At 53.8% G+C, this 25,026-nt stretch overlaps 2 protein-coding genes across 2 annotated transcripts in view; both read left to right on the top strand.

Annotated features, from left to right (window-relative positions):
• The window catches only part of PPP6R2 (protein phosphatase 6 regulatory subunit 2), a 1,004,265-nt gene that overhangs the window by 532,398 nt on the left and 446,841 nt on the right, over nucleotides 1-25,026 (top strand). The gene's annotated exons all lie outside the window — the stretch shown is intronic.
• Nucleotides 21,306-25,026, top strand: part of SND1 (staphylococcal nuclease and tudor domain containing 1) — a 234,629-nt gene continuing 230,908 nt past the window's right edge. Inside the window, exon 1 of the mRNA XM_083572639.1 lies at nucleotides 21,306-21,717. Within this exon, the coding sequence (XP_083428765.1) occupies nucleotides 21,625-21,717 (93 nt within the window). The 5' untranslated portion in view covers nucleotides 21,306-21,624. The remainder of the gene's footprint in view (nucleotides 21,718-25,026) is intronic.

The following is a 25,026-nucleotide window of genomic DNA, read 5'->3' as shown; positions in this document are numbered from 1 at the left end:
AAAAGGTTTAAGAAACGCCCACTGACGGATTCTGCCAGCGACTGAACAGCCACGGAGTGGATGGCTGTCCAGCGAGAAATGGTTTAACCAGCCAACCTAGCCCAGAGCGGCGGCAACTTACGCACAAGCAACCCCTAAAGCCATTACAGCAATCCGTCAGTCCCTGAAGTTGCTTGTGCGCAGCGACAGGCAGGGGAGCATAATGAGTCAAACCGGAGAAGCCGGCGCCACGGAGCGAGCAGCTGGAGTGCAGAATCTGGTGGAGAGGAACCGAGATTTAGAACAGCATGTGGCTCTGCTGACGGCGAGGCTGGAAGAACGGAGGGCTCGGGATGCCAAGGTCAGACCGACCCCCATCGCAAGGAAGGTACCGGGGCTGGTGCACAAGTTTGGGGGGAAGCCCCAGGACTACAACGCGTTCCAAACGGAAATAGAGTACGCTTTGGAACTGCAGCATGATGACTTTGCGGATGATGGGGAGAGGGTGGCCTACATTGTGGGGCATCTGGAGGATGGGGCGCGGGAATGGATCAGGCCCCTAATGGCAACGCAAAATGCCGCCTTGAAAGACGTCAGGAAATTTTTTCAGGCAATGAATGCAATGTTTTCAAGCGAAGTGGAGCAAAATGTGGTTCGACGGCAATTGATGGGGTGCAAGCAGGGGAGCCAATCTGTTAGAGAGTACTGGTCGCGCTTTGCGATGTTAATCCACCGGCTTGGGTGGGATCTGGACGCGGAACCCATTCAGATGTTATTTGAGGAGGGGTTGTCCCCAACGGTCAAGGATGAGCTTTCCCGCGCGCCCCGCCCGCAGTCGATGGACCAGCTGACCAAGGCTGTGCTTGCGATTGGAGCAAGACAGGAAGCGTGGGCGCAGGAGAAGAGCGAAGGGAGAGGGGAACGTTACCATGACTACCACATTCCTGAAATACCGAGGCAGCCTCCCCAGCCGGCTGAGCCAATGGAAATAGATGGCGCTGACAGATTCTGCCAGCGACTGAACAGCCACGGAGTGGATGGCTGTCCAGCGAGAAATGGTTTAACCAGCCAACCTAGCCCAGAGCGGCGGCAACTTACGCACAAGCAACCCCTAAAGCCATTACAGTAGGCTACATCCACTGCATTCCCTTCATCTACCAGGCTTGTAATTCTGTCAAAAAACGAGATCAGGTTAGTCTGACATGACTTATTTTTCAGAAATCCATGCTGACTATTGGTGATCACAGCATTCCTTTCTAGGTGCTCACAGACTGTTTGCTTAATGATCTGCTCCAGAATCTTCCCTGGTATTGATGTCAGACTGACTGGGCGGTAATTATTTGGGTCCTCTCTTTTCCCCTTTTTGAAAATAGGGACAACATTTGCCCTCCTCCAGTCTGCCGGGACTTCGCCTGTTCTCCAGGAATTCTCAAAGATGACTGCCAGTGGTTCTGAGATCACATCTGCCAGTTCTTTTAATACTCTTGGATGCAGTTCATCTGGCCCTGGAGACTTGAATACATCTAAACTAGCCAAGTATTCTTGTATTATCTCCTTAGTTATTCTGGGCTGTGTTTCCTCTGCTGAATCATTTGCTCCAAATTCTTCAGGTCGGGCATTGTTTTCTTTATCGGAGAAGACTGAGGCAAAGAAGGCATTGAGGAGGTCTTAGTAGTCTGCGGTGTCCTGTCTGTGACTTTTGTCTCTGAGACCTTTTTTCTCCTTTGTCATACACTGTGCAAGGGGAAAATGACGCAGCGGAAACAGGTGCCAAAATAACTTTGTACCACCCCACAATCTTGGGACTGGAAGATGTGTAAAAGTCAGAGCCCAAAATGTATCTGCCTGGGTTTGCATATTTGTGTTAATAAAAGGAGCCTCCACAGAGCTGGCCAGCAGCTTGCATGCAGCTCACCTGTGTGCAGCTCACCTGTATGATCAACTCCTGCCTCATGTCCATCACTTCAGCGCATGTGCAAGCAGGTGAGCAAGCTGCAGCGCCTGTGGGGCCAGATTAAAGCGACCGGAGGGCCGGATTTGGCCCATGGGCCGGACTTTGGACATGCCTGCCCTAGACTCTCTGCCTCCCCTCAGAAGCACCCAAGAGGAGGCAGGCTGCCTTGCAAAGCCCCTCCAGGTCCCAAGCGGAAACCTTAACCCTTCAGAGTCCTTGCCCTTGTGGAGGCCCTGATCCTGCACAGCCCAGGAACTCACCTTGTTCCAAGACCTCCAGCTGCTGCTTGGAGAAGACAGTGCGGCTCCTGTTCCTGCCTGGCTTGCCTGCTGCGGGGGGCCTCACCACCTCCTGCAGCCCCTCGGAGGGAGCCGGGGCCTCTGTCCTCTCCTCTGAACCCGGGGGACTCCTCTCCCAAGGCAAGGTGGGACCTGCAGAAGAGAGGGAGTGCAAACCAAGTGTGGGTGTCTGTGCAGCGAGATTCCAGGAAGCAGGACCCCTAGCAAGTCACAGAATCCTACAATCGTAGAGTGGTACAGTTGGAAGGGATGCATTTTAAATAAAAGGACGCATTCTACTCATGTAAAAACACACTGATTCCCAGACCGTCCATGGGCCAGATTGAGAAGGTGATTGGGCCGGATCCGGCCCCCGGGCCTTAGGTTGCCTACCCATGTCCTGGAGCCTGTTCACAACATCTCTGACCTGACTGCAGAGGCTTGAGGAAGGCAGCCTGCTCTGCGAAGGGCATTCCCACTGGCAGACTTCTTAGGATTCGGTTGATGGAGGACACCTGGAGAGGGAGGGAGGAAAGAGACGGTGGCTGGAAGGGGCCCCAAGGTTCAGGCTTCAATCCTGACACATTCAGGAGGATCACACTGCAGCGCCAGAGGTGGTGTGGTGGTTAGAATGTCAGACTAGGACCTGGGAGAGACTGGGGATCGAATCCTCCGCTCGGCCATGAAGCTCAGTAGATGTGGCCTTGAGGGACCAGTCCCTGCCTCTCAGCCTAACCTGCCTCACAGGGCTGTTGTTGAGATTAATTGAGATGGGGGGGGTGAACCGTGTATGCCACCTTGAGCTCCCTGGAGGGAAAGCTGGGATAGAAATGCAATAAATAAAACAAGAAATAAATAAATTGCACTTGATGCAGTCATAACATTTGGGGGTTGGGGGTTGGGAAGTCTAACAAGATTTCCAGTTGGCAAAGGCTCCGTTCAGAGCCGATGGCACCAGACTCCGTCCTCGGAGGCACTGGCTGTGGAGGGGGACCCCAGCTGCATCTTTCTCCTCTGGTGCAAGAGGGGCCCCCCCTGCTCCTGCTGCCTCTGGACAGGAAGAGTGGGTTGGGGGGGTCCCCTGCCTTCAGCCCCACAGCTCCTTGCAAGAAGAGGTCTGCCCCTCAGTGCTGGGCTCAGAGGCCGGACGGAGCTCAAGAGATGCTCTCTTGCTTCATGGCTTAAGGCCCGTCCCTGGCAAGGAGCAGAAGGCTGCCTGCGCTCCTGGAAGGTGGGGAGAATGTTAGGGTCCCCCAACTCCTTTGCCCCTGGGGAGGGACCACTGTTGTGCTGCCCTTTCACAGGCCTTTGCTTGCACCGATAATGGGATTCATTTCTTAGGAGGTGGGGAATGCAGAGGAGGGACCCAACCAGGGCATCTAGTCCATCCCATCAGCACTCTGCCCTCTCACATTGTCCCACCCAGTGGCACATGGAATTATTGTGTGGGGGTGTGTGTGCATCACATGATTCACCTTGGCACATGTTTCCTGCTGTGTAAAGAAAGACAGTCATGCATGCCTTGATTGCATTGAAATTCACTTGGGAGCGGCTCTTGGGAAGAGATTTATAAACGAAACAGCACATACGTGGCAGGCTCCCAGCACCAACTTCTCGGTGCCCACAGGTAACCCATCCCCCCGAGACCTGCCCCGCCCCCAGCTCATGGCAACTCACGCTGGGCATCCTGTTGGCAGCGCAGGCCCCCTCCGCCTGCAGCTGCCCTCTAATCTCCCAGGCAAACAGGGACGGCTGTTCGCACTTCAGCTGGGCAATCCGGGCCACAACCTCCGGTGTGGATGTCCGAGGGCGGCTCCCTCCCACGCCCTTTGGCTGGATGGCCCCCGTCTGGTAGTAGCGGGTGAGGATCTTGCTGACACAGCCGTTGGAAACCTGTGGTGTAAGAACAGGGGAGTGAGGAGCAATGAAAGGTTGCATGGGGAGAGAGAGAGAGAGAGAGAGAGAGAGAGAGAGAGAGAGAGTTGGGGGGCTTATGGGGGTTGGCTGCCCCCTCCAGCTGCTTCAGACTGTCCCCAGCCCCTCAATCCCACCCCTCCTACTTAGCAACCGTCCCCTTTGTTGTTGGTTTTGAGGGTGCTGAGCCCCTTTCAGTTCTTGGGGTCTGGTTAGTGGGGGTTAGAATCTAGCTAAGGAGGTTGCCGAACTGGTCGGACAAGTTTATTTGCAAGACAATGACCTCACCTGGCCTCTTAAGTGTCCTCATCAGCATCCCAAAATAACGGAGTTCAGCAAGAGCTACAACTAAGTGAGGGAGCCCTACTGGTCAATGGGAGGGCCTTTTCTCCACCCCCTCACTTAGTTGGGGGCACAGATGGCTGCATGTCCCTGTTGGTTCTGCAGGATACCTTGGCAACTTTTGATACCATCAACCATGGCATCTTTCTGGGCTGCCTTGCTGGGATGGGCATCACCTAGTTACTAGGTGCAGCAGTTCTCAACCTGTGGGTCCCCAGATGTTGTTGGACTACAACTCCCATCATCCCTAGCTAGCAAGGCCAGAGCTCAGGGATGATGGGAGTTGTAGTCCAACAACATCTGGAGACCCACAGGTTGAGAACCGCTGAGGTAGAGGAACAAAAGCCAGAGCAGTGCGAGAGAGAGCTGAGTTGGGAGCAGGCTGGAAGCTGGAGACACAGAGACGTGTTTGCTCTGTGCTGGATCCAAAGCATGAATAATGGATAAGCAAGCTCTGTTGGGGGGTGTTAATGCTGTGGGCACTTCCATCCTATGTTCAGGGTGTATATCTGTGTAAATAAAACCAGATATCCTAAAGTTGTTGTTGTTGCTGTTAAGTCGTTTAGTCGTGTCCGCCTCTTCGTGACCCCCTGGACCAGAGCACGCCAGGCACTCCTGTCCTCCACTGCCTCCCGCAGTTTGGTCAAACTCATGCTGGTAGCTTCGAGAATACTGTCCCACCATCCCGTCCTCTGTCGTCCCCTTCTCCTTGTGCCCTCCATCTTTCCCAACATCAGGGTCTTTTCCAGGGAGTCTTCTCTTCTCATGAGGTGGCCAAAGTATTGGAGCCTCAGCTTCAGGATCTGTCCTTCCAGTGAGCACTCAGGGCTGATTTCCTTCAGAATGGAGAGGTTGGATCTTCTTGCAGTCCATGGGACTCTCCAGAGTCTCCTCCAGCACCAGAATTCAAAAGCATCCATTCTTCGGCGGTCAGCCTTCTTTATGGTCCAGCTTTCACTTCCATACATATCCTAAAGACACCACCGCAAACCTTCATTCCAAGATAAAAAAATTCCTTCTAGTAGCACCTTAGAGACTTGACTTCTGTTTCAGTATATCTGAAGAAGTGTGCATGCACACGAAAGCTCACACCAATGACAAACTTAGTTGGTCTCTAAGGTGCTACTGGAAGGAATTTTTTAATTTTGTTTTGACTACGGCAGACCAACATGGCTACCTACCTCTAACTTCATTCCAAGGAAACAGAAGCTGGTTGCAAGTGCTTGGAAACCCTGGAGCCTCTCACTGCTCAGATATTGGGGGTGGTGTGTAACAAAGAAAATATCAAATAATCTGTCCATGAAGGCTATGCCTTGGCTTTTGCTGCCCTTCTGCCGGGAGAGCTAATGGCCCCGCTCCCACTGGCTTCCCACCCTCCATCTCATTTTTACCTTCAAGTGACGGGAGATGTCTGAAGCACGCAGCCCACACGAAGCCAGCTCAACAATTCTCTTCCTCTTGAAGTTGGGCAGGGGGCAGCCATTCACGAAGGGCCCCCCCAGCTGGTTCACACCACTGGTCCCTGCAAACAGCCCAGAGAGATGGCTTACACCCCTGGCTGTCTCCCAGAGAGCAGGCAAGGAAGGGGGGTCTTCTGGGGCCGCCTGGAGTCTGGTGCTCAGCTGCATGTGGTCTTAGTCATGGTGTTGTTATATGGAAGAACGGGAATGTAGGAAAGCATTTGAAAATAATGTTAGCACATTTAATTTTAAGAACATGCGGAGAGCCAGCAGGAACAGGGCATTGGGCCATTCAGTCCCGCCTCCTGTTCTCACAGATGCCTCTGTGAAACCAGCAGGCAGGATCCGAGCCCAAGAGCACTTCTCCCTTCCTGTGGTTTCCAGCAACTGGGATTTTGGAAGCACTGCAGCCTCCAGCTGTGGAAGGCAAAGCACAGGCATCTTGGCCATTGACAACCCCTGGAATTTGTCCAATCCTTTTTTAAAGCCATCCAAGTTGGTGGCCATCACTGTGGAAGGGAGTTCCATGGGTTAACTCTGTGCTGCATGAAGAAGGACTTCCTTTCCTCTCTCCCGAACCTTCAAACATTCAACTTCATTGGATGCCCAGGGGTTTTAGTGCTATGAGGGAGGGAGAAAAAGTTTTCTCCCTCCTCTTTGTTTGAAGATGTTAAGGTTATGTCACCTGCAAATCTGACATTCCCTCTGTTCTGTCACCTGAGTCAGGGGTAGGGAGCTGGAGCCAGCCAGTGCTGGGTTAGGGTTAGGATCCTTAACTCCCCCACCCTTTGCAGGTCAACTTTGAATCAGTTTGGAGGAAGGTGTTATTATGACTTGCTAGATCAAGAAACACTCTGCAGGGCAGTGGAGAGAAGGCTCGATTTAGATATTTCAATTCACAACCTGACAGGTCAGGCTCTCAGATCACTGGGCAGAAATGCCAAGGCTTCTCTATGGCACACCAGGTGCCTAAACAGAGATCCCCAGCTGGTCAGGGAGGCTCCCTTTACCTTGATGCTGCATTGCAGGACAACCCCGGCAGGATAGCTTCAGGGATTCTACAAGAGAAAAGCATTTAGTTACTGTCATTTTATTCCATTTTGCCCAGAAGTCTCTCAAAGTGGCTCCCAGCTTGGGCCGGGATGGCTTTCCTTTACTTCCGTTCTTGCTTGAGAAGCAATTGGTGGTTTTTGTTCCTTTTGCCAAGAGGAGGGTTCCTGAGGACACAGACTCACTTTCCCAGGTAGGTGGGGTGTGTGTGTGTCTCCTTCCCTGCTTCTTTGAAGCTGCCTCCTTCATGGATCTTATTCCGGGAGGGAGCCTTTGGAATGCCCTGAGACTGTGGGGTGGGGGTGGGGGGAAGCAGTTGCTAAGAAAGGATTCTGCATTTCTCACTGCTCTCTTTCTTCCAAGAGGGAGGCTTCGATGTGATCTGAGAGTTGACATAATAGCCACTTTCAGACGAGGGAAGCGCTCTCCCACGGAAGGTGGAGCAAGCTGGTTTTCTGCTGCTCTGGAGGGCAGGACCCAGAACTGATGGATTCACATGACAAAGGAAGGCGATCCCGACTAAACATTAGGAATAACTTCCTGGTGATGAGAGCCATTCCACAGTGGAACTGACTCCCTCGGAAGGCGGTGGACTCTCTTGCGTTGGAGGTTTTTCAACAGAGGTGGGATGGCCATCCGTTAGGGACGCTATAGCTGTGATTCCTGCATTGCAAAGGGCAAGACTAGATGTCTTTTGGGGGTACCTTCCAATCCCACAATTCCAATTCTACAACTTCTGCTCAGAGAAGCCTGGGCACTTCCCTTGGGACAGCGAAAGCGGAGAGGGCCTTCCTGTCCGGCGTGCTGGGGAGGGGAGGCTCTTGTTGAACCCAAAAGCGAGATGCCGGCGGGGAGGCAGCTGATTCTTCGCTCCGCACCCACCCCACCCGCTGCAGCCTCCTGGCCGCGTCCCGTCGGGGCTGGGGCAGTGGCGGCCGGCGGCCGCGGCGTTTCAGCACCATCGCGGCGCGGACAGCGGCCCCAGGTCCGCCCGCGGCGGCTCCCTTCGCTTCTCCTCTCCTGCGCCCGAAGCTGCTTCGGACGGGGCGGGAGCGGCCGCAGGAGTCGGGGCAGCGCCACCCTCCGCGGGAGGCGCCCCTTCTCCCGCTTGCCTCCCCGGGGCCCGGGGCCACCCGCCAGCTTCCAGCCACAGCCGGCAGCATCTCCTTCGCTTTTACCTGGGCTGCGGCTCCGACGCTGGCCGGGAGCTGCTCCTTCCTTTGAGACGGCGCGACTTCCCCACGAACCCCAGACCCGGACGCGCCGCTGCGGATTTGCCCCTCGACGGCTGGGACTCTGGCTGCTCCTCAGCCAGCGGGGCCAGGCCGAACTCCTTCGCCAGCCGGTCTCTTTCCCCGGCTGCAGGAGGCAAAAAGAGGCCAGCTTGGCCTCGCCAGGGGAGGGGAAGGGGCGCCCTGCCCCTGCCGACGCCTCCCGAGCTGGCCCAGATGGCCCGGGACTTGCCTGGCGGAGCTGAGCCCTGCCAAGCTGCCCAGGACAATATTTGATGAGCAAATAGTGGGGGCAGGCGGTTCTCCCCCGGCCTGGGCACCCAGCAATTGACCCTCATTAGCCCCCCCTCTCCATGCCGCCGCCTCCCCTCCCTCCCTCCCGGGCTCTCCACCGAGCAGGCTGCCTCGGAGGCGACCATCTGGTCCCCATTACACATTAACCACGGCGCCCTCCCGCTTTGCCAGCCCCGACGGAAGGGAGGGAGGCACAGGGCTGGCCGGGTTCCCTGTGGGCCCTGCACCCCGCAGGGGGGAGGGGAGGCTCGTGGGGAGCCTGGGGGCGACCACGCTGTAGCCCGGATCCCCCCTTGCCCCTGTCACCAAAAGGGAGCCAGAGCGGACGCGCCAAGGAGCAGGGCGGCGTGCGTAATGGCACCGAAGGTGGTCGGCGAGAGCCCTGCAAGCTGGCGTCGTCCTCGACATCGAAAGGGCCCGGGGACAAGGCCTAGAAAGCTCCCCCCTACACGCCCCCTCCAACTCAGAGAGCCAAGCCAGCAACTGGGCCGAGTCGGCTCCTGCTCCGCGGTTCTGCAAGGCGGGGGCCTGCCAGGACTCTCCGGGGCGCACGGCGGCAGGAGGCGCCTCATAGCCGGAACAGGCGCTTCTTCCACAGCCCCGGCTTGGGAGAGCCTTCTGGAGTAGCACGGGGGTGGGGGGCTCAGTAAAAAGGTTTAAGCGTGACCCCCTTCCCAGAGCGTGGTTGGAAGGAGCTGCTGGAAGCCAAGCGGAGGCGTCTAGCCCTGGCCCGACGGGCGTCCGGGGAAGTTGCGCCCGAAGAGGCGACGCTGTGCCTGGCGCGCTCGGCGCAGAACTTCACCAAGGGCGGCGGAGAGGAGCCAAGGCGAGAGGCTAGGGACACAGGAAGCTGTCTTGCACCGAGTCAGACCATTGGGGCCATGTAGCTCCGTACTGTGTGCACTGACTGGCAGCGGGTCTCTCCTAGCTTAAACTTGAGGTACCTTTGGGGATTGAAGCTCGGGGTCCCTTGTCTGCAGAGCGAGTGCTTTGCCGCTGAGATGCGGCCCATCCCAGCCGCGGAATCTCGACTGGAAGGCGTGGAAATGGGGGTCCGGAGACGGGCCTGGAGAGAGAGACGGCTGCCCAACCACCCCAGCCAAACCCTCGGGCACCCGCGGCTCCAGCTCGCCTTGGTGGCCGCGCGCCTTCCTTTCTCACCAAACCCAAGCGCATTTCACTGCTTTCTTTCACAATGCAAAATTCACAGCTTATCCCTTAGCTAGAATACAGAATTAGAGAGTTTGTCATACAGGCGACGTTTAAAACTACAAACGTTTTGCGCAAGCCAGCCCCCTTTTGACTCTCCAGGCCACCCCGCTCCCTCTTGTGGGTTTTGTCCAAAACTTAATTCCTAGGCAGACCAGATTTTATTTGCGGTGATGTGACACCTACAACAGATCTATGGATTCCTCTGCCTCGCACTGTACCGACCTCCCCTCCTGCAAGGCAGATCAAGACGCGCTTCCCAGGCTCCAATCCGAACTGGGTCCCAAGTTGCCCAAGCAACTTGTGGACCACGCGGCTGCAACGCCCAGGGCGCAATCCCAGGCCGGCTGCGGTTCTCTCAGGGGCTCCGGGTGAATGCATTTAAAGCACGTGACTTCCCCAGAAGAACCCTGGGAACTGTAGTTCGTTAAGGGTGCCGGGGATTATAGCTGTGTGAGGGTAAACTGCAGTTCCTAGGATTCTTTGCGTGTGTGGGGGGGAATAATGTGTTTTTAGATGCGTGGTGTATACACAGTTTCAGGCAAGCAGCTCGTCAGGGAGGAGCCCCAGGTGAGCAGGGGGTTAGGCACGAGACATTGGCCCCGAAGCCAAAAAGGGGGCTCCCCAAACCCCACTCTGGGAAGTTTCTGCAGCAGTCCTCCTCTTCTGCCCTGGAGCACTCTTGCCTGTGAGGATCTCAGCCAGCCTCTTGTGGAATCGTTGCTCCTGAGGGCTGTTCTGCATCTGCGTCTGGTGCCCAGCTCACTTTCTGTTGGGGGGGAGAGCGCTGCCAGGCCCTCCCAAGGCTCCTCCCTTCTTCTCAGCTGTTGTTCTAGGGCAGGCATAGGCAACCTTGGCCCTCCAGATGTTTGGAGACTACAATTCCCATCCTCCCTGACCACTGGTCCTGTTAGCTAGGGATCATGGGAGTTGTAGTCCCAAAACATCTGGAGGACTGAGGTTGCCTATGCCTGTTCTAGGGGTTGTTCCTGAGTGGCTGGAGGCCACTGAGACAGATCCTGCACCACCACCTTCTCCTTGGAGGCAGAACACCCGGCCAGTGCCAGTTCTACACATTTTGTCACAGGAGGAAAAAGTCTTCACTGCTGCCACCACCGAGAGAAAGAAGTCTGCATGGGGTGGGGAATAAAGTCTTTCTCCCTTTCATGTCCCAGACAGGCTTCCTTCCCTTGGTGGCAGCACTGAGACCACCCCAAAGGGAAGATAGAGGGTCTCCCCTTTGTTCCTCTTCTGCTGCCACCAAGAGAAGGAAGCCTGGGGGTTCCCATCTCATCCAGCCCATAGCAGGGTTCGGGTCTGAGGGTCACAGCTGTTTGAGTGGAGAAGTGGCAAGGTTGGCCACATGGGAGGGAGCAGGTGAAATGGACAGCAGCATCACTGTTGCTTCCAGTGTTCAAAGGGCGCCAGAAGGCGGAAAGCAGCAATTCAGAAGCAACAAAGGCTCTGCACGCTCCTCTTCCTGCATCTTGGATCTCTGCATTGTGTATTTTATATATTTGAATCTGCCACCCACCCTTCCCCACAAGGTCCCAGGGCAAAGCCCACCCAGTGAAAAAGTAAAGCATCATCAAAGCATTGATTAAAACAGCAGAGGAAGTCCTATGGTGCAGTTGTGCTGCTGATCAGGTGCAGGAGAGAGGATGTGATCTGAAATAACACACCAGCTCCCAGAGATGGGGCACAGACACCTCCAAGGAGAGGGAGCTGCAGAACTGTGTGTGTTTGTGGTGGGGAGACCACAGAGGAAGTCCTCCCAGGTGCCCCTGCTCCTTGGACCAACCACCCCCTGCCCCCCCCTCTGATCTTAATATTTGGGCAGGTCTATGTGGGCTGAGGTGAATCCATCATTCTCTAATGTTTTATATGGTCTTACAGTTTAAAGAAACTCTTCAAAAGCATTTGACGCTTTTCAAAATAAAAATAGTCCATAGGGTTCCCCCCCAGCTTTCCTCAAAAATTCTGTTGGGTCCGCCCCCCCTTTTAAGGCCTTTGCCGTGAAGCATTTCCCCATCCACCTGCCTTCCCGCAGGGCTTTCATCTCTCTAAGCAGGACCTGAGCACAACAGCAGCCTCCGCACTTGCGATACTCAGCACCTGAGATTCAGAAGCATGGCTGACTCCAACTGTGAAGGATAGAGCAGAGCTAGGAGCCCTCCATAGCCCTCTCCTCCTCCATGAATTGGTCCAGTCCTCTTCTAAAGCCATCCAAGTGGGTGACCATTCCTGCTTCCTTGGGGGAGCGAGTTCCACAATTTAACTCTGCATTGCCTGAAGAAAGACTTTCATTTATAGGTCCTGAATCACAGAAGAGGCGGTCTACAATAGAAATCTGAGTGCGTTGTTTATCTCCTGTCTGGCAGACCTGTTAATGGTCACTTGATTGGATACCCTGGGGAGCCTGGCCATTCTTTTGTAATGATAAATACTTAGTTCCTGAGCCAGGTCACAGGCTCACCCTATTCATACACAGACATACCCTTAAGACAGGATTTTTGAAGGAAAAGACAATGGGGAGGCTTTTCCATTTTCTTTTGACCTTGCAGAGAAATATTTGAGGTCAATTTGGGAGGGACAAAATGGTTTCAGGACGTTTTCTGTGGGGTTTCAGACATACGGTTTATAGATGCAGTTATGAACATTTATCTTTTATATATATATATATATATATATATATATATATATATATATATATATGTAAGACCTTAATTTTTTTATTTCACTTCCAACCTGCAGCTTCGCTGCATTTCTACAAGAGCCTGGGGACCCTCTGTCTGCAGAGAAGGAAACACAAGTGGCTTGGGGTTGCCACCTCTGTGATGACCTTGGCTCTGAGAAGAAGCTCCTCCACAACTGACCACCACTCTCTGCCTCAGCCAAGGGCTCTGCTGTGCCATCCCTGCCCTTCCTGAGTCAGGTCCTGGGAACTCTTCCTCTGAGAACGAGAATCTCATGATCTTGAATAACTGGACCTTGTCATCATCAGCGGCCATAGATGGTACTGTTCTTTTGTCCTATTGCCCATCATTAATGTTGGTGGTTTGCGTCAGCACATCACAGGTACGGCCTTTGTTTGTGTATTTATTTGTGTATTTATTTATTTTTATCGATAATGCGGCAGGGTAGGGGTTCCCAAGCTTGGTTGCTTTTGTTTTGTTGATTGCGGTGTGGCTTATTTGTGTGAGGGAGGTGGGCTAGGCTGTTGGGTCAGGTGAGCTATATTGATTCATATTAGAAGGGAGAGGTCATTGACCTGTTGTGTTGCGTACATGATGAAGGGGAATCACACTGGGGTGAAGGTGTCCTCCGTAGCGTGTCCCTGTGCTAGTTTGAGTTTTTTGGTTAACATTTCTAGTACAACAGTTTACCATACATTTTGGTAACAGTGGCCACAGTTGGTTAAGTAGTAACAGTAGTAATAATAAAAATAATAACAATAATTATATTTTTTTTATTTGTACCCCGCCCATCTGGCTGGGTTTCCCCAGCCACTCTGGGCTGCTCCCAACAGAATATTAAAAACACGATAAAACTTCAAACATTAAAAACTTCCCTAAACAGAGTTGTCTTCATATATCTTATAAAAGTCAGATAGCTGTTTATTTCCTTGACATCTGGTGGGAGGGCATTCCACAGGGCAGGCGCCACCACCGAGAAGGCCCTCTGCCTGGTTCCCTGTAACCTCACTTCTTGCAGTGAGGGAACCGCCAGAAGGCCCTCGGAGCTGGACCTCAGTGTCCGGGCAGAGCGATGGGGGTGAAGACGCTCCTTCAGGGATACTGGATAAAGGATATCAACAATCTGGAATGTGGCCAGAGAAGGTTGGCAGAGATGGAGAGAGCTTTCGAGACCGCATCCTATGAGGGAGTTGGGCAGGTTCAGCCTGGAGAAGAGAAAATCAAGTGGCAACACGATAACCATCTTCAAATATTTGAACAGCTGTTGCATAGATGATGGAGCGAATGTATTCTCTGTTGGGCTTCGGGGGGTAGGACTTGAACTTCAAGCTTCAAATGACAGGAAAAGGTATTCTCAACTCAACATTTGGAGGAACTTCCTGTCAGAATGAGATGTTCGCAGAGGAACAGCTTGGAAGGTGCTGATGGCCTTCGAACAGAGTCTGAGTGACCACCAAAAAGCCACGCTCATTGTTCCAGCGCCGGGTTTTCTGCATTGGTGCAGGTTGGACTAGATGGCCTTTGGGGGGCCTCCCAATTGAACAGAACTCTCATCAGAGTGTTTCCCAAGGCCCATCTAGCAGAGGCATCATTTCAACCAGAGCCCAGCCTTTCCCCTACAGCCCATCTCCAGAACCCCAGGGCTGGCTTCTCTCTGCAGCAAATGGCGACTGAGGGGAGATGGTGATCGTGATGATTCATTTCATTTCTTATTATTTTTAAGAAAAAAAGAATCTCAAATCTTTTTACAACACATTAAAACATCAAATAAAACAACCCAGCACTGAACATCGCTGAACAAAGTCAATATAAAGTATCCATTCAAAGCAGCATTGTTAACAGAAAACTAAAATATTATCTTAAACAGGACTAAAGGAAGTCAATTATAAAATGCACATTTAAAACAGCACAATGAGCAAGAGACTAAAAACGTCATCTCAAGCATGGAAAGTATCTGCTGCTGTCGCTGCCAGTCTTGCCAAGTGGTTCGTGGTGGGCGGCTGGAAGCTCAGGCTCTGTGACCTGGCTGTGCACTAAAAGACAGGCAAGATGGTCTCTGGCCTCTTTCACAGCCTAAACTTCTGTAGCTGGAGTCAGTCCAGTCTCCACCCTCCCAGGCCAGGTGGGAAAAGGACTGCAGGGCAGGGAACAGGTTTTCCAGGGCTCACAGCCTGGATGGTCGCTGACATGTCACCTTCCAGCTTGAGTTCAGGATGGCAGCTACCATCAAAACAGCAGTGTTCTGCCTTACTTGAATAATAATAATAATAATAATAATAATAATAATAATAAATAAAATTGTATTTATATCCCGCCCTCCCCAGCCAAAGCCGGGCTCAGAGCGGCTAACAACAGTAAAAATAACACAGGTTACATAAAATCACAATCAATTAATTGAAATACATTCTAAAATCAATTCATTCTAAAATCAATTCAAAAGCAAATTAATGGCAAATTAATAAGGCTTTGGAGAAGGGGATCTCTTTCTTCAGTGATGGAGGGCATCTTGTCCTCAGTAAGCAGGAGCTGTTGGTTCTCACCACAAGCCGTGCATTCAGCCAGAATGGGGATTCCCAACATTTCTGGAATCAGGATAGCATTTGGAAATCTGAGCCACTGCCACTCTTGCCAAGAGAGAGAAAGCTCTTTGCATCTCTCCATCAGAGGAAGGTTACCAGATTCCCCCCCCCCCAATGAATCCAGGGACACTTTTCAACTTCAATGGGTTTTGTATGGGAACTGATTTGTAAATCTGGGGACTGTCCCCAGGAAACAGGGACGCCAGGTAATCAGAGAGACAAGGTGGGTGTCCAGTCCCCGCATCCAAGGAAATGAGGCCATATTTAAGGGAGAATACTCAATGTAGTCACGAAATTAAAAGACGCCTGCTTCTTGGGAGAAAAGCAATGACAAACCTAGACAGCATATTAAAAAGCAGAGACCTCACCTTGCCAACAAAGGTCCGTATAGTTGAAGCTCTGGTTTTCCCAGTAGTGATGTATGGAAGTGAAAGCTGGACCATCAAGAAGGCTGATCGCCAAAGAATGGATGCTTTTGAACTGCGGTGCTGGAGGAGACTCTTGAGAGTCCCATGGACTGCAAGAAGATCCAACCTCTCCATTCTGAAGGAAATCAGCCCTGAGTGCTCACTGGAAGGACAGATCGTGAAGCTGAGGCTCCAAGACTTTGGCCACCTCATGAGAAGAGAAGACTCTCTGGAAAAGACCCTGATGTTGGGAAAGATGGAGGCCCCAAGGAGAAGGGAACGACAGAGGACGAGATGGTGGGACAGTGTTCTCGAAGCTACCAGCATGAGTTTGACCAAACTGCGGGAGGCAGTGGAGGACAGGAGTGCCTGGGGTGCTCTGGTCCAGGGGGTCACAAACAGTCGGGCACAACTAAGCAACTAAACAACAAGAAAATTCAATGTAGGTCAGGCTAAGTGAGTGGAAACAGGAACTGAACAGGGAAAGCAAACCATCTTTCATGCTTTGTGGGGTTTTGAGGAGACATTACTGAGGCCTGTTCTGGGCACCATGGGGGTTCCTGTTGGGTGCAGTGGCACCCGTGGGTGCCGTGCTGGTAACTCTGGGGGCTGTGTTGATGACCTTTTCTTTTCCCGCGGCACTGGATTCTGCCAGACATGAGTGGAGGAGGGTTTTTCTGAGCAAACATGCACCGCCAGAGGACTGAGCAGTAAATCTGAAAATCGGGATAGCGAGATGGAGCCTCCACCTTCAGCAGCAGCCTATATCCAGCCAGGGAGGGAAGGGAGGGCTCTCTGCTTTAAAACAGCACCTGTATCTCTTCAGCCAGTGCTGGCAGCCAAGCATTGCCTCAGATGGACCCTTCAGCCATCTCAACACTTAGGTTCTAGTTACAGGGTAGGTAGCCTTGTTGGTCTGCTGTAGTCGAAACAAAATAAAAAAATTCCTTCCAGTAGCACCTTAAAGGTAAAGGGGACCCCTGACCGTTAGGTCCAGTCGTGGCCGACTCTGGGGTTGCAGCGCTCATCTGGCTTTACTGGCCAAGGGAGCCGGCGTACAGCTTCCGGGTCATGTGGCCAGCATGACTAAGCCGCTTCTGGCAAACCAGAGCAGCGCATGGAAACGTCGTTTACCTTCCCGCTGGAGTGGTACCTATTTATCTATTTGCACTTTGACGTGCTTTTGAACTGCTAGGTGGGCAGGAACAGGGACTGAGCAATGGAAGCTCACCCTGTCGCAGGGATTCGAACCACTGACCTTCTGATTGGCAAGCCCTAGGCTCTGTGGTTTAACCCACGGCGCCACCCACATAAGTAGCACCTTAGAGACCAACTAAGTTTGTTATTGGTATGAGCTTTTGTGTGCATACAGACTATGTGTGTATCTGAAGAAGTGTGCATGCACACGAAAGCTCATACCAAGAACAAACTTAGTTGGTCTCTAAGGTGCTACTGGAAGGAATTTTTTTATTTTGTTTCGACACTTTGGGAGGGAGACTTAATATAAAGCTTACATTAACCTCCCAACTCCTTTTTCCTTTTGTTAAGGAAGCAACCTTAATCTGCTCTCGCCACCTAGAAGAGAAAATAAGAAGAGCCCTTTCCTCTGAGCTCTTTCCAGGGGCTGCTCCAGTCTCAGCACCCACTGGGATTTCCACACTGCAGGGGAGTGAATGATCAGTGCCTTGGGCTGGTCTTCCCATTAGGGCTTTGAGACCAGCTGGGGCACTTCAGAGGCCCAAATCTCCCATCTCCCCAAATCTCTCTCTGGACCACTGGAAGCTGATGCCTTTTTCTTCTCCATCTGCCCCTCTAGCTCACCAGCGCTGGTCCCCCCTGCCTGGGATTCTGGGGAGCGGAAGGCTGAGACCCCCTGACCACCGAGAAGCCCCTGGCAGGGCACCAAGAACTCAGTGCCTCTGTGATGGCCTGGGAATCTGATTCAGAGGCTGATTCAGAGGAATCCCAGCCTGCACAGGAGTCCCCGCCTCCAGGGCCGGCTGAGCCGGGGCAGGGCCTTGAATCTGAAGCACCTGCACCTGTGCCGGATCCTCAGGAGCAGGCACCAGGTGAATCCACTCTGGCTCCGGAGGTGATTGAGGACCCATTGCCTGCAGGTGCGCCTCTCCCAGCCCTGTCAGGGGAAGGTGAGGTTGCCTCTGGGTCCAGTAACCCTCCAGCCTCTCCTGAGCTGCAGAGGCTCAGGGCAGAGAGGCGGAGGGAACTGGGTTCTCTCAGGAGGAGTGCTCGCCTTAAGGCAGGAGAGGCGGGTCACCTGTGGGCCGGGACCGCCCCTGGCCTCAGAGAAGATAAAGGCCAGTCAGCCCAGTCCCAGGTTCAGGAGCAACGTCGTTGGAAACCTGTTTCTGCCAGCACCCAGACCTGTTCTTCCAGAGTTCCCATCCTTGCCCGGCTCCTCACTTTGGACCCCGCTTCGCCCTTGGTGGACAGTCTCCAGACCCTCGACCCAGGACCGGTCTCTGACCACGCCTCACGGTAACCCCCCCGGGACCAGCACAACCTCCCTTGCTGAAGGTGGGCAGCTGAGGTTTTGTTGCTGCCAGCAAATTAATGGGCTCAACCATGTCCTCTTGATGTTTCTGCATCTCCACCCTCTGTTCTGCAGCATAAACAGTATTTTGTAGCAGCAAAAAAAGCTAATGCTATTCTAGGCTGCATCAGCAGAAGTCTAGCGTCCAGATCAAGGGAAATCATGGTCCCACTCTATTCTGTATCGGTCAGACCACACGTGGGATACTGTGTCCAATTCAGGGCACTACAATTTAAGAAGGATGCTGAGAAGCTGGAACATGTGCAGAGGAGGGCAACCAAGATGACCAAGGGTCTGGAAACCAAGCCTGATGAGGAATGGTTGAAGGAGCTGGGGATGTTTAGGCTGGAGAAGAGACTGAGAGGAGATATGAGAGCCATCTTCAAATATCTCAAGGGCTGTCACATGGAAGAGGGAACAAGCTTTTCTCCTGCTTTGGAGGGTAGGACTTGAACCCATGGCTTCAAGTTACAAGAAAGGAAATTCTGACCAAACATCAGGACACCAAGAAATGTTTGATGATGGAAAGGTGGGGAGATTATGGACTCTCCTTCCTTGGAGGTTTTAAAGCAGAGGTTGGATGGCCGTCTGTCAAGGATGCTTTAGCTGAGATTCCTGCATTGCAGGGGGTTGGACTAGATGACCCTTGGGGTCCCATCCAACACTACAATTCCATGATTCTATGGTTTTTAAAATTTTAAAAGATGATGCTGTCAAGGTGCTACACTCAATATGCCAGCAAGTTTGGAAAACTCAGCAGTGGCCAGAGGATTGGAGAAGATCAGTCTACATCCCAATCCCGAAGAAGGGTAGTGCCAAAGAATGCTCCAACTACCGCACAATTGCACTCATTTCACACGCTAGCAAGGTTATGCTTAAAATTCTACAAGGAAGGCTCAAGCAGTATGTGGACCGAGAACTCCCAGAAGTGCAAGCTGGATTTCGAAGAGGCAGAGGAACCAGAGACCAAATTGCAAACATGCGCTGGATTATGGAGAAAGCCAGAGAGTTCCAGAAAGGCATCTACTTCTGCTTCATTGACTATGCAAAAGCCTTTGACTGTGTCGACCACAGCAAACTATGGCAAGTTCTTAAAGAAATGGGAGTGCCTGATCACCTCATCTGTCTCCTGAGAAATCTCTTTGTGGGACAAGAAGCTACAGTTAGAACTGGATATGGAACAACTGATTGGTTCAAAATTGGGAAAGGAGTACGACAAGGCTGTATATTGTCTCCCTGTTTATTTAACTTATATGGAGAATTCATCATGCGAAAGGCTGGGCTGGATGAATCCCAAGCCGGAATTAAGATTGCTGGAAGAAATATCAACAACCTCAGATATGCAGATGACACAACCTTGATGGCAGAAAGTGAGGAGGAATTAAAGAACCTTTTATTGAGGGTGAAAGAGGAGAGCGCAAAATATGGTCTGAAGCTCAACATCAAAAAAACGAAGATCATGGCCACTGGTCCCATCACCTCCTGGCAAATAGAAGGGGAAGAAATGGAGGCAGTGAGAGATTTTACTTTCTTGGGCTCCATGATCACTGCAGATGGTGACAGCAGCCACGAAATTAAGAGACGCCTGCTCCTTGGGAGAAAGGCGATGGCAAACCTAGACAGCATCATAAAAAGCAGAGACATCCCCTTGCTGACAAAGGTCCGTATAGTAAAAGCTATGGTTTTCCCAGTAGTGATGTATGGAAGTGAGAGCTGGACCATAAAGAAGGCTGATCGTTGAAGAATTGATGCTTTTGAATTCTGGTGCTGGAGGAGACTCTTGAGAGTCCCATGGACTGCAAGAAGATCAAATCTCTCCATTCTTAAGGAAATCAGTCCTGGGTCTCACTGGAAGGACAGATCCTGAAGCTGAGGCTCCAATACTTTGGCCACCTCATGAGAAGAGAAGACTCCCTGGAAAAGACCCTGATGTTGGGAAAGATGGAGGGCACAAGGAGAAGGGGACAACGGAGGATGAGATGGTGGGACAGTTTTCTCGAAGCTACCAGCATGAGGGAGGCAGTGGAAGACAGGAGTGCCTGGCGTGCTCTGGTCCAGGGGGTCACGAAGAGGCGGACACGACTAAACGACTCAACAACAACAACATGGTTTTAAAACCTCCCCCCCCCATTGCGATTCTTGGAAACTCAACTTATTCACAGTAAAACAGTGCAAAATACAGGTGTTGGAACTAATGGACTTTCTCATATTCCAGGTTCACCTGATACCAAGTGCATTTTGGCACTAGAGGTGTTCCGATGTACGGTTGATTTACTATGAATTTAGAACAGAAACGTCGCGTATGTCGTATGTCGTGTGTGGTTGTGCCGTGTTTGTACAAACAGAATGATTGGGTGGGGTGTTTCCTGCAACATTGTCCCACGTAGCGATTTCTCAGGGGGAAACTGATGTTTTTCTCAGGAGAAAACTGATGTTTTAATGTATTTTTAATAAAAACAAAAAAAAAATTTCTTTCCAATAGCACCTTAAAGACCAACTAAGTTAGTTCTTGGTATGAGCTTTCGTGTGCATGCACACTTCTTCAGATACACTGAAACAGAAGTTGCCAGATCCTTCTATATAGTGAGAAGGTGGGGAGGGGTATTACTCAGAAGGGGGGTGGGAATGGGTGGTTGGCAGATAGCTGTGATGAGCCTGTTGACGACTCTTAACGACTGCAATAGGTCTTACAGGAAAAAGCAAGGGGTGAGAAGGTGAAAAATGGCTTTGTCATGTATAATGAGATAAGAATCCAATGTCTTTGTTCAGACCAGGTCTCTCCATGGTTTTAAGTTTGGTAATGAGTTGCAATTCAGCAGCTTCTCTTTCCAGTCTATTTCTGAAATTCCTTTGTAGTAAAACAGCTACTTTGAGATCTTGTATAGAATGTCCTGGGAGATTGAAGTGTTCTCCTACTGGTTTCTCTGTCTTGTGATTCTTGATGTCCGATTTATGTCCGTTTATTCTTTGGCGTAAGGTTTGGCCCCTGTGGCAGACCAACACGGCTACCTATCTGTAACTGTATTTTTAATCTTTGGTTGGAAGCCGCCCTGAGTATATTTATTTATTTATTATTTTAATTTCACTTGTAATGTAGCAAACACTATGAACAATACGGACAGCTATTATGAAATATTATAAAATAATCTGCAGTTGGAATTGTCGCCAAGTCCCCCCTCAGCGCCGCCTCCGGAGGAGCCGCGGCGGGGAATCCCCTCCTGGTCACGTGCCCGCCCGCCGGGCTTCCCCGGGATCCCCCTCCAAGGCGCAGGCGCGTCCCAGGCGGGCAGCTCTTGCCGACGTGTCCTTCTGCCCGCCTGACCCGGAAGTCCCGCCTCCTCCTCCCCCCCCTCCCTCCCTCCTCCTTCCGCGACGTCGCGGGTTTGAATCCGCTCCCCTTTCCCTCCCGGGCCGCCGCTCGCCGCGCCCATTGGCCAGGCCGGCGGGTCCGGGTCCGCGGGGGCGCCCGCCCATTGGCCCTCCTCGGCGGGGCGGGGCGGGGCCGGGTCCGGCGCGGGCGCTGCGCCTGCGCGAGGGGGCGGGGCCGGGGAGGGGTAGAAAGCTGGCGCCCCGCCCCTCGCCCCGCCCCTTCCGCCGCTCCGTCCGCGCCGCGTCCCTCGCCGAGAGAGAGAGAGAGAGAGAGAGACCCCGCTAGAGACCCCGCTAGAGACCCCTCGGGATGGCCTCCTCCTCCGGAAGCAGCAGCGCCGCCGCCTCCTCCGCCGCCTCGGGCGCCGCCAGCCCCGCCCTGCAGAGAGGCATCGTCAAGATGGTAAAGGGCGCCTCGGAGCATGGGCAGAGTGCCGAGGCAGGGAGGGCCCCCTCCGCTCTCCCCTTGCCCCAGCTGCCCGGAGGGGGGTCCAGTCCAGGACCCTTTCCCCGGAGCGAGGCCTTGGGGGGGGGGGGGAAAGAGCGCCGCCAAGGGCGCCTCTGAGCATGGGCAGAGTGCCGAGGGAGGGAGGAGGGAGGGAGGAGGGAGGGGCCCCCCTCTGCCAGCTCTCTCTCCGCTCTCCCCTTTCCCCGGCTGGCTGGAGGGGGGTCCAGTCCAGGACCCTTTCCCCCGGGGTGGGGTCTGGGGGGGGGAAAGGGCGCCGCCAAGGGTGCCTCTGAGCATGGGCAGAGCGCCCAGCCCCTTTCCAGCGGCCTCTCGGGGGCCGGATCCCTTCGGCTCCCCGCCACGTGCCCCCCTCCGCCAGCTCGCCCTCCGCTCTCCCCTCGCCCCGGCTGCCCGGGGGGGGATCCAGTCCAGGACCCTTTCCCCGGAGCGAGTCCTTGGGGGGGGGGGAAGAGCGCCGCCAAGGGCGCCTCTGAGCATGGGCAGAGTGCCGAGGCAGGGAGGAGGGAGGGGCCCCCCTCCGCCAACTCTCTCTCCGCTCTCCGCTCTCCCCTTTCCCCAGCTGCCCGGAGGGGGATCCAGTCCAGGACCCTTTCCCCGGGAGCGGGGTCTGGGGGGGGGGAAGGGCGCCGCCAAGGGCGCCTCTGAGCATGGGCAGAGCCCCCAGGCCCCTTTCTGGCGGCCTCTTGGGGGCCAGACCCCTTCGGCTCCCCGCCACGTGTCCCCCTCCGCCAGCTCGCCCTCCGCTCTCCCCTTCCCTCAGCTGCCCGGAGGGGAGTTCAGCCCAGGACCCTCCTCCCGAGCCCTTTTCCCGGGGCAGGAAGGGCGGGAGGGGGTCGCAGAACCGAAGCCTTGGGAGGGGGACCCCCAGGGGTCATCCAGACCAACCCCGTGCAAGGCGGGAAGGTCCGCTCAAAACCCCGCCCGGCAGCCCATGAGGAGCAGCAGCTGGATTGGGACCCCGTGGGTGCTGGGGTGGGTGAGAGGGATCCCACCCCCCTGTGCCCCAGAGACGCCAGCCAGGTGCCCCTGTGGGAAGGCCCTCGGCTCCCCCAGAGACCCCCCCATCTCCTCTGTGGGAGGTGGGCGTGTGGCCCCCAGGACCGGGAGCCCCAGGACCACCCTTTTCTCTCCCGGGTGCAATTGCAGCATCCTGAGCGCCTTCTTTGCTTGGGTCTTTGGGGAGGGAGGGGGGCACGTTTTTGCAAGGAGAGTCCATCACAGTCCTTCCCTTTGAAGATATGGAAGAAGAGGAGTCTCTTGTTTTGCTGCACGTGATGCGGCCATGAAGGGCCCGGCTGAGTCTCAGCACACACACGTTGCAGGCAGAAGGCCTCGGGTCCAGGCCGGAACTTCTGCCCTAGAGCTGGGAAGGAGCCTGGTCTGTGGGCAGGGGGCACCCCATGCAGCCCCCTCCATATGTTGCAGGACTACAGCTCTTGGCCTGACCGTTGGCCCTGCTGGTTGAGCCTGTTGGCGTTTGGGCTCTAGTAACATCTGGAGAGCGTTGCCCTCGCTGGCCCAGTGGTCTGGCTTCCGGTGACCTTCAGAAAACGCCCCCAGGATAACTTAGGGGAGCCTTGGAACTGCCTTTGCATTGCAAAGGACATGCAGGCTCACACTCGCTTTCTGGAAGGAGTGTGTTTGTGTGTCAGTTGTGTCTTTTTTGAGAAGGGCAAGATGCAAACTTGACAAAGTTGTGCAGTGGGGCAAGCCTGGAAGGGCAATCTCGTGGGGTGGGTTGTGGGCTGCCCCCTAGCAGCTCTCTCAGGCCATCTTCCGCAGACTTGCTTCTGGGAACCCACATCGTCCGGGGCTGGTGCTGTCAGCGCATGTGGCAGCTTGGACGTGTGTTGTGGGTTCTTAGTCCAGCCTGCCATGCTGCCGCTTGGTGCTCTGGCATCAGGTGTGTGTGTGTCCTCCCCTGTCCTGGGGGCTGCTTTTTGCTGCAGATCGGGTGTCACAGGACATGTGCTGGTTGTGCCAGGTCTCGGCCAGAATTTGCAAATGCCTCTAGAAATTCAGCAGCAGAAGTTGCTTGCAATAAACCTGAGGCATGCTAGGGTGGCCGAACGTGGAACGTTGCAACCTGGGGGCAGGAAGTGGCCTTACCCGTTGAGCAGAGGATGTTCAGGTGCCTCTAAATAGCAGGGTTCTGGAGCCTGAGAGCAGCTGGTTCCCTTCCCTATCCCGAAATAAGTGCCCTGTGGGTCACAAACGTCACTCCACCCCACTGCGATGTGTGAGCCACGCCACATGAAAGAGTTCTGCAATTTAGATGCTTCCCTTGGAGCAGGCAGGGACGGAAGCTTTGGGAACCAGTTTAGTTTGGTTTTCGGAGTCTTCTGGGCATCCTGCACAGGCGCATCTCTGCTCCACAGCGAGAAGATCAGTGGGGCTGGTGGGCCAAGGTCCTGGGGCAGCTAGAGAGAATTCCCCCCAGCAGCGCAAGCAGGGGGTGCGCCCTGGGGTGAGGGCACCCGTCCACAGTGGGTGGTCTGCAGTATGCTCCAGGACTGCTGCCCGAGGGGCGGGGTGCAGCTCAGCTTTGCAGATTCTGATCTGCCCTGCAGCAACCGTGTGAGGAGAGAAGGGGGCCGCGCTCTCCCCGTGCGTTACTCCCATCCTCACTTCTGCAAAGTGAGGCCGGGATGCCTGTGGCGCTCTGGCCACTTTCTCCAGATCACAGCCTGTAACCATTCCATCATTGTACTTATTTCATTCAGCTCTCATTTATAATTTTTTTGCAACAGTGCTTTAATGGCAAAACGCAGCACCCTGTGACCCAGAAGCGGGGAGTCACTTGCTGGCCCTGGGGCTGGTGTGAGGGGGGGCTGCCCCCTGGGAAGGATGGGGAGAGGTTCCGTCTTCAGCCTCTCGCCCCACGGTATACAGTCGTACTTTGGCTCCTGAACGTCTTGGGAGTTGAAAGTTCCGTCTCCTGAACGATCAAAAACCAGAAATATTATGAACTTTTTTTGGAAGCCAAACATCCAGCCCAGCTTCTGCTGTTGTTTCTGGTGTTTCTGCACAATCAGAAACCAGTCATAACCAGCCTTGGTTTCCGAAGGTTTCGGAAGTCGAATGGACTCCCGGAACGGATTCTGTTCGACTTCTGAGGTACGACTGTATTTATTTGTTTATTTTATTTATTTTACAAACCACCCGAGCTCAAGGGGGCCTCTCTCCTCGTTTAGCACCCACAACAACAGCCCTGAGAGGTAGGTTAGGTGGAGAGGCAGGGGC

Source organism: Podarcis filfolensis (assembly GCF_964270895.1).
Source record: "Podarcis filfolensis genome assembly, chromosome: 10".
Classification (NCBI taxonomy): domain Eukaryota; kingdom Metazoa; phylum Chordata; class Lepidosauria; order Squamata; family Lacertidae; genus Podarcis; species Podarcis filfolensis.
This window is presented reverse-complemented; position numbering and strand designations above follow the sequence as displayed.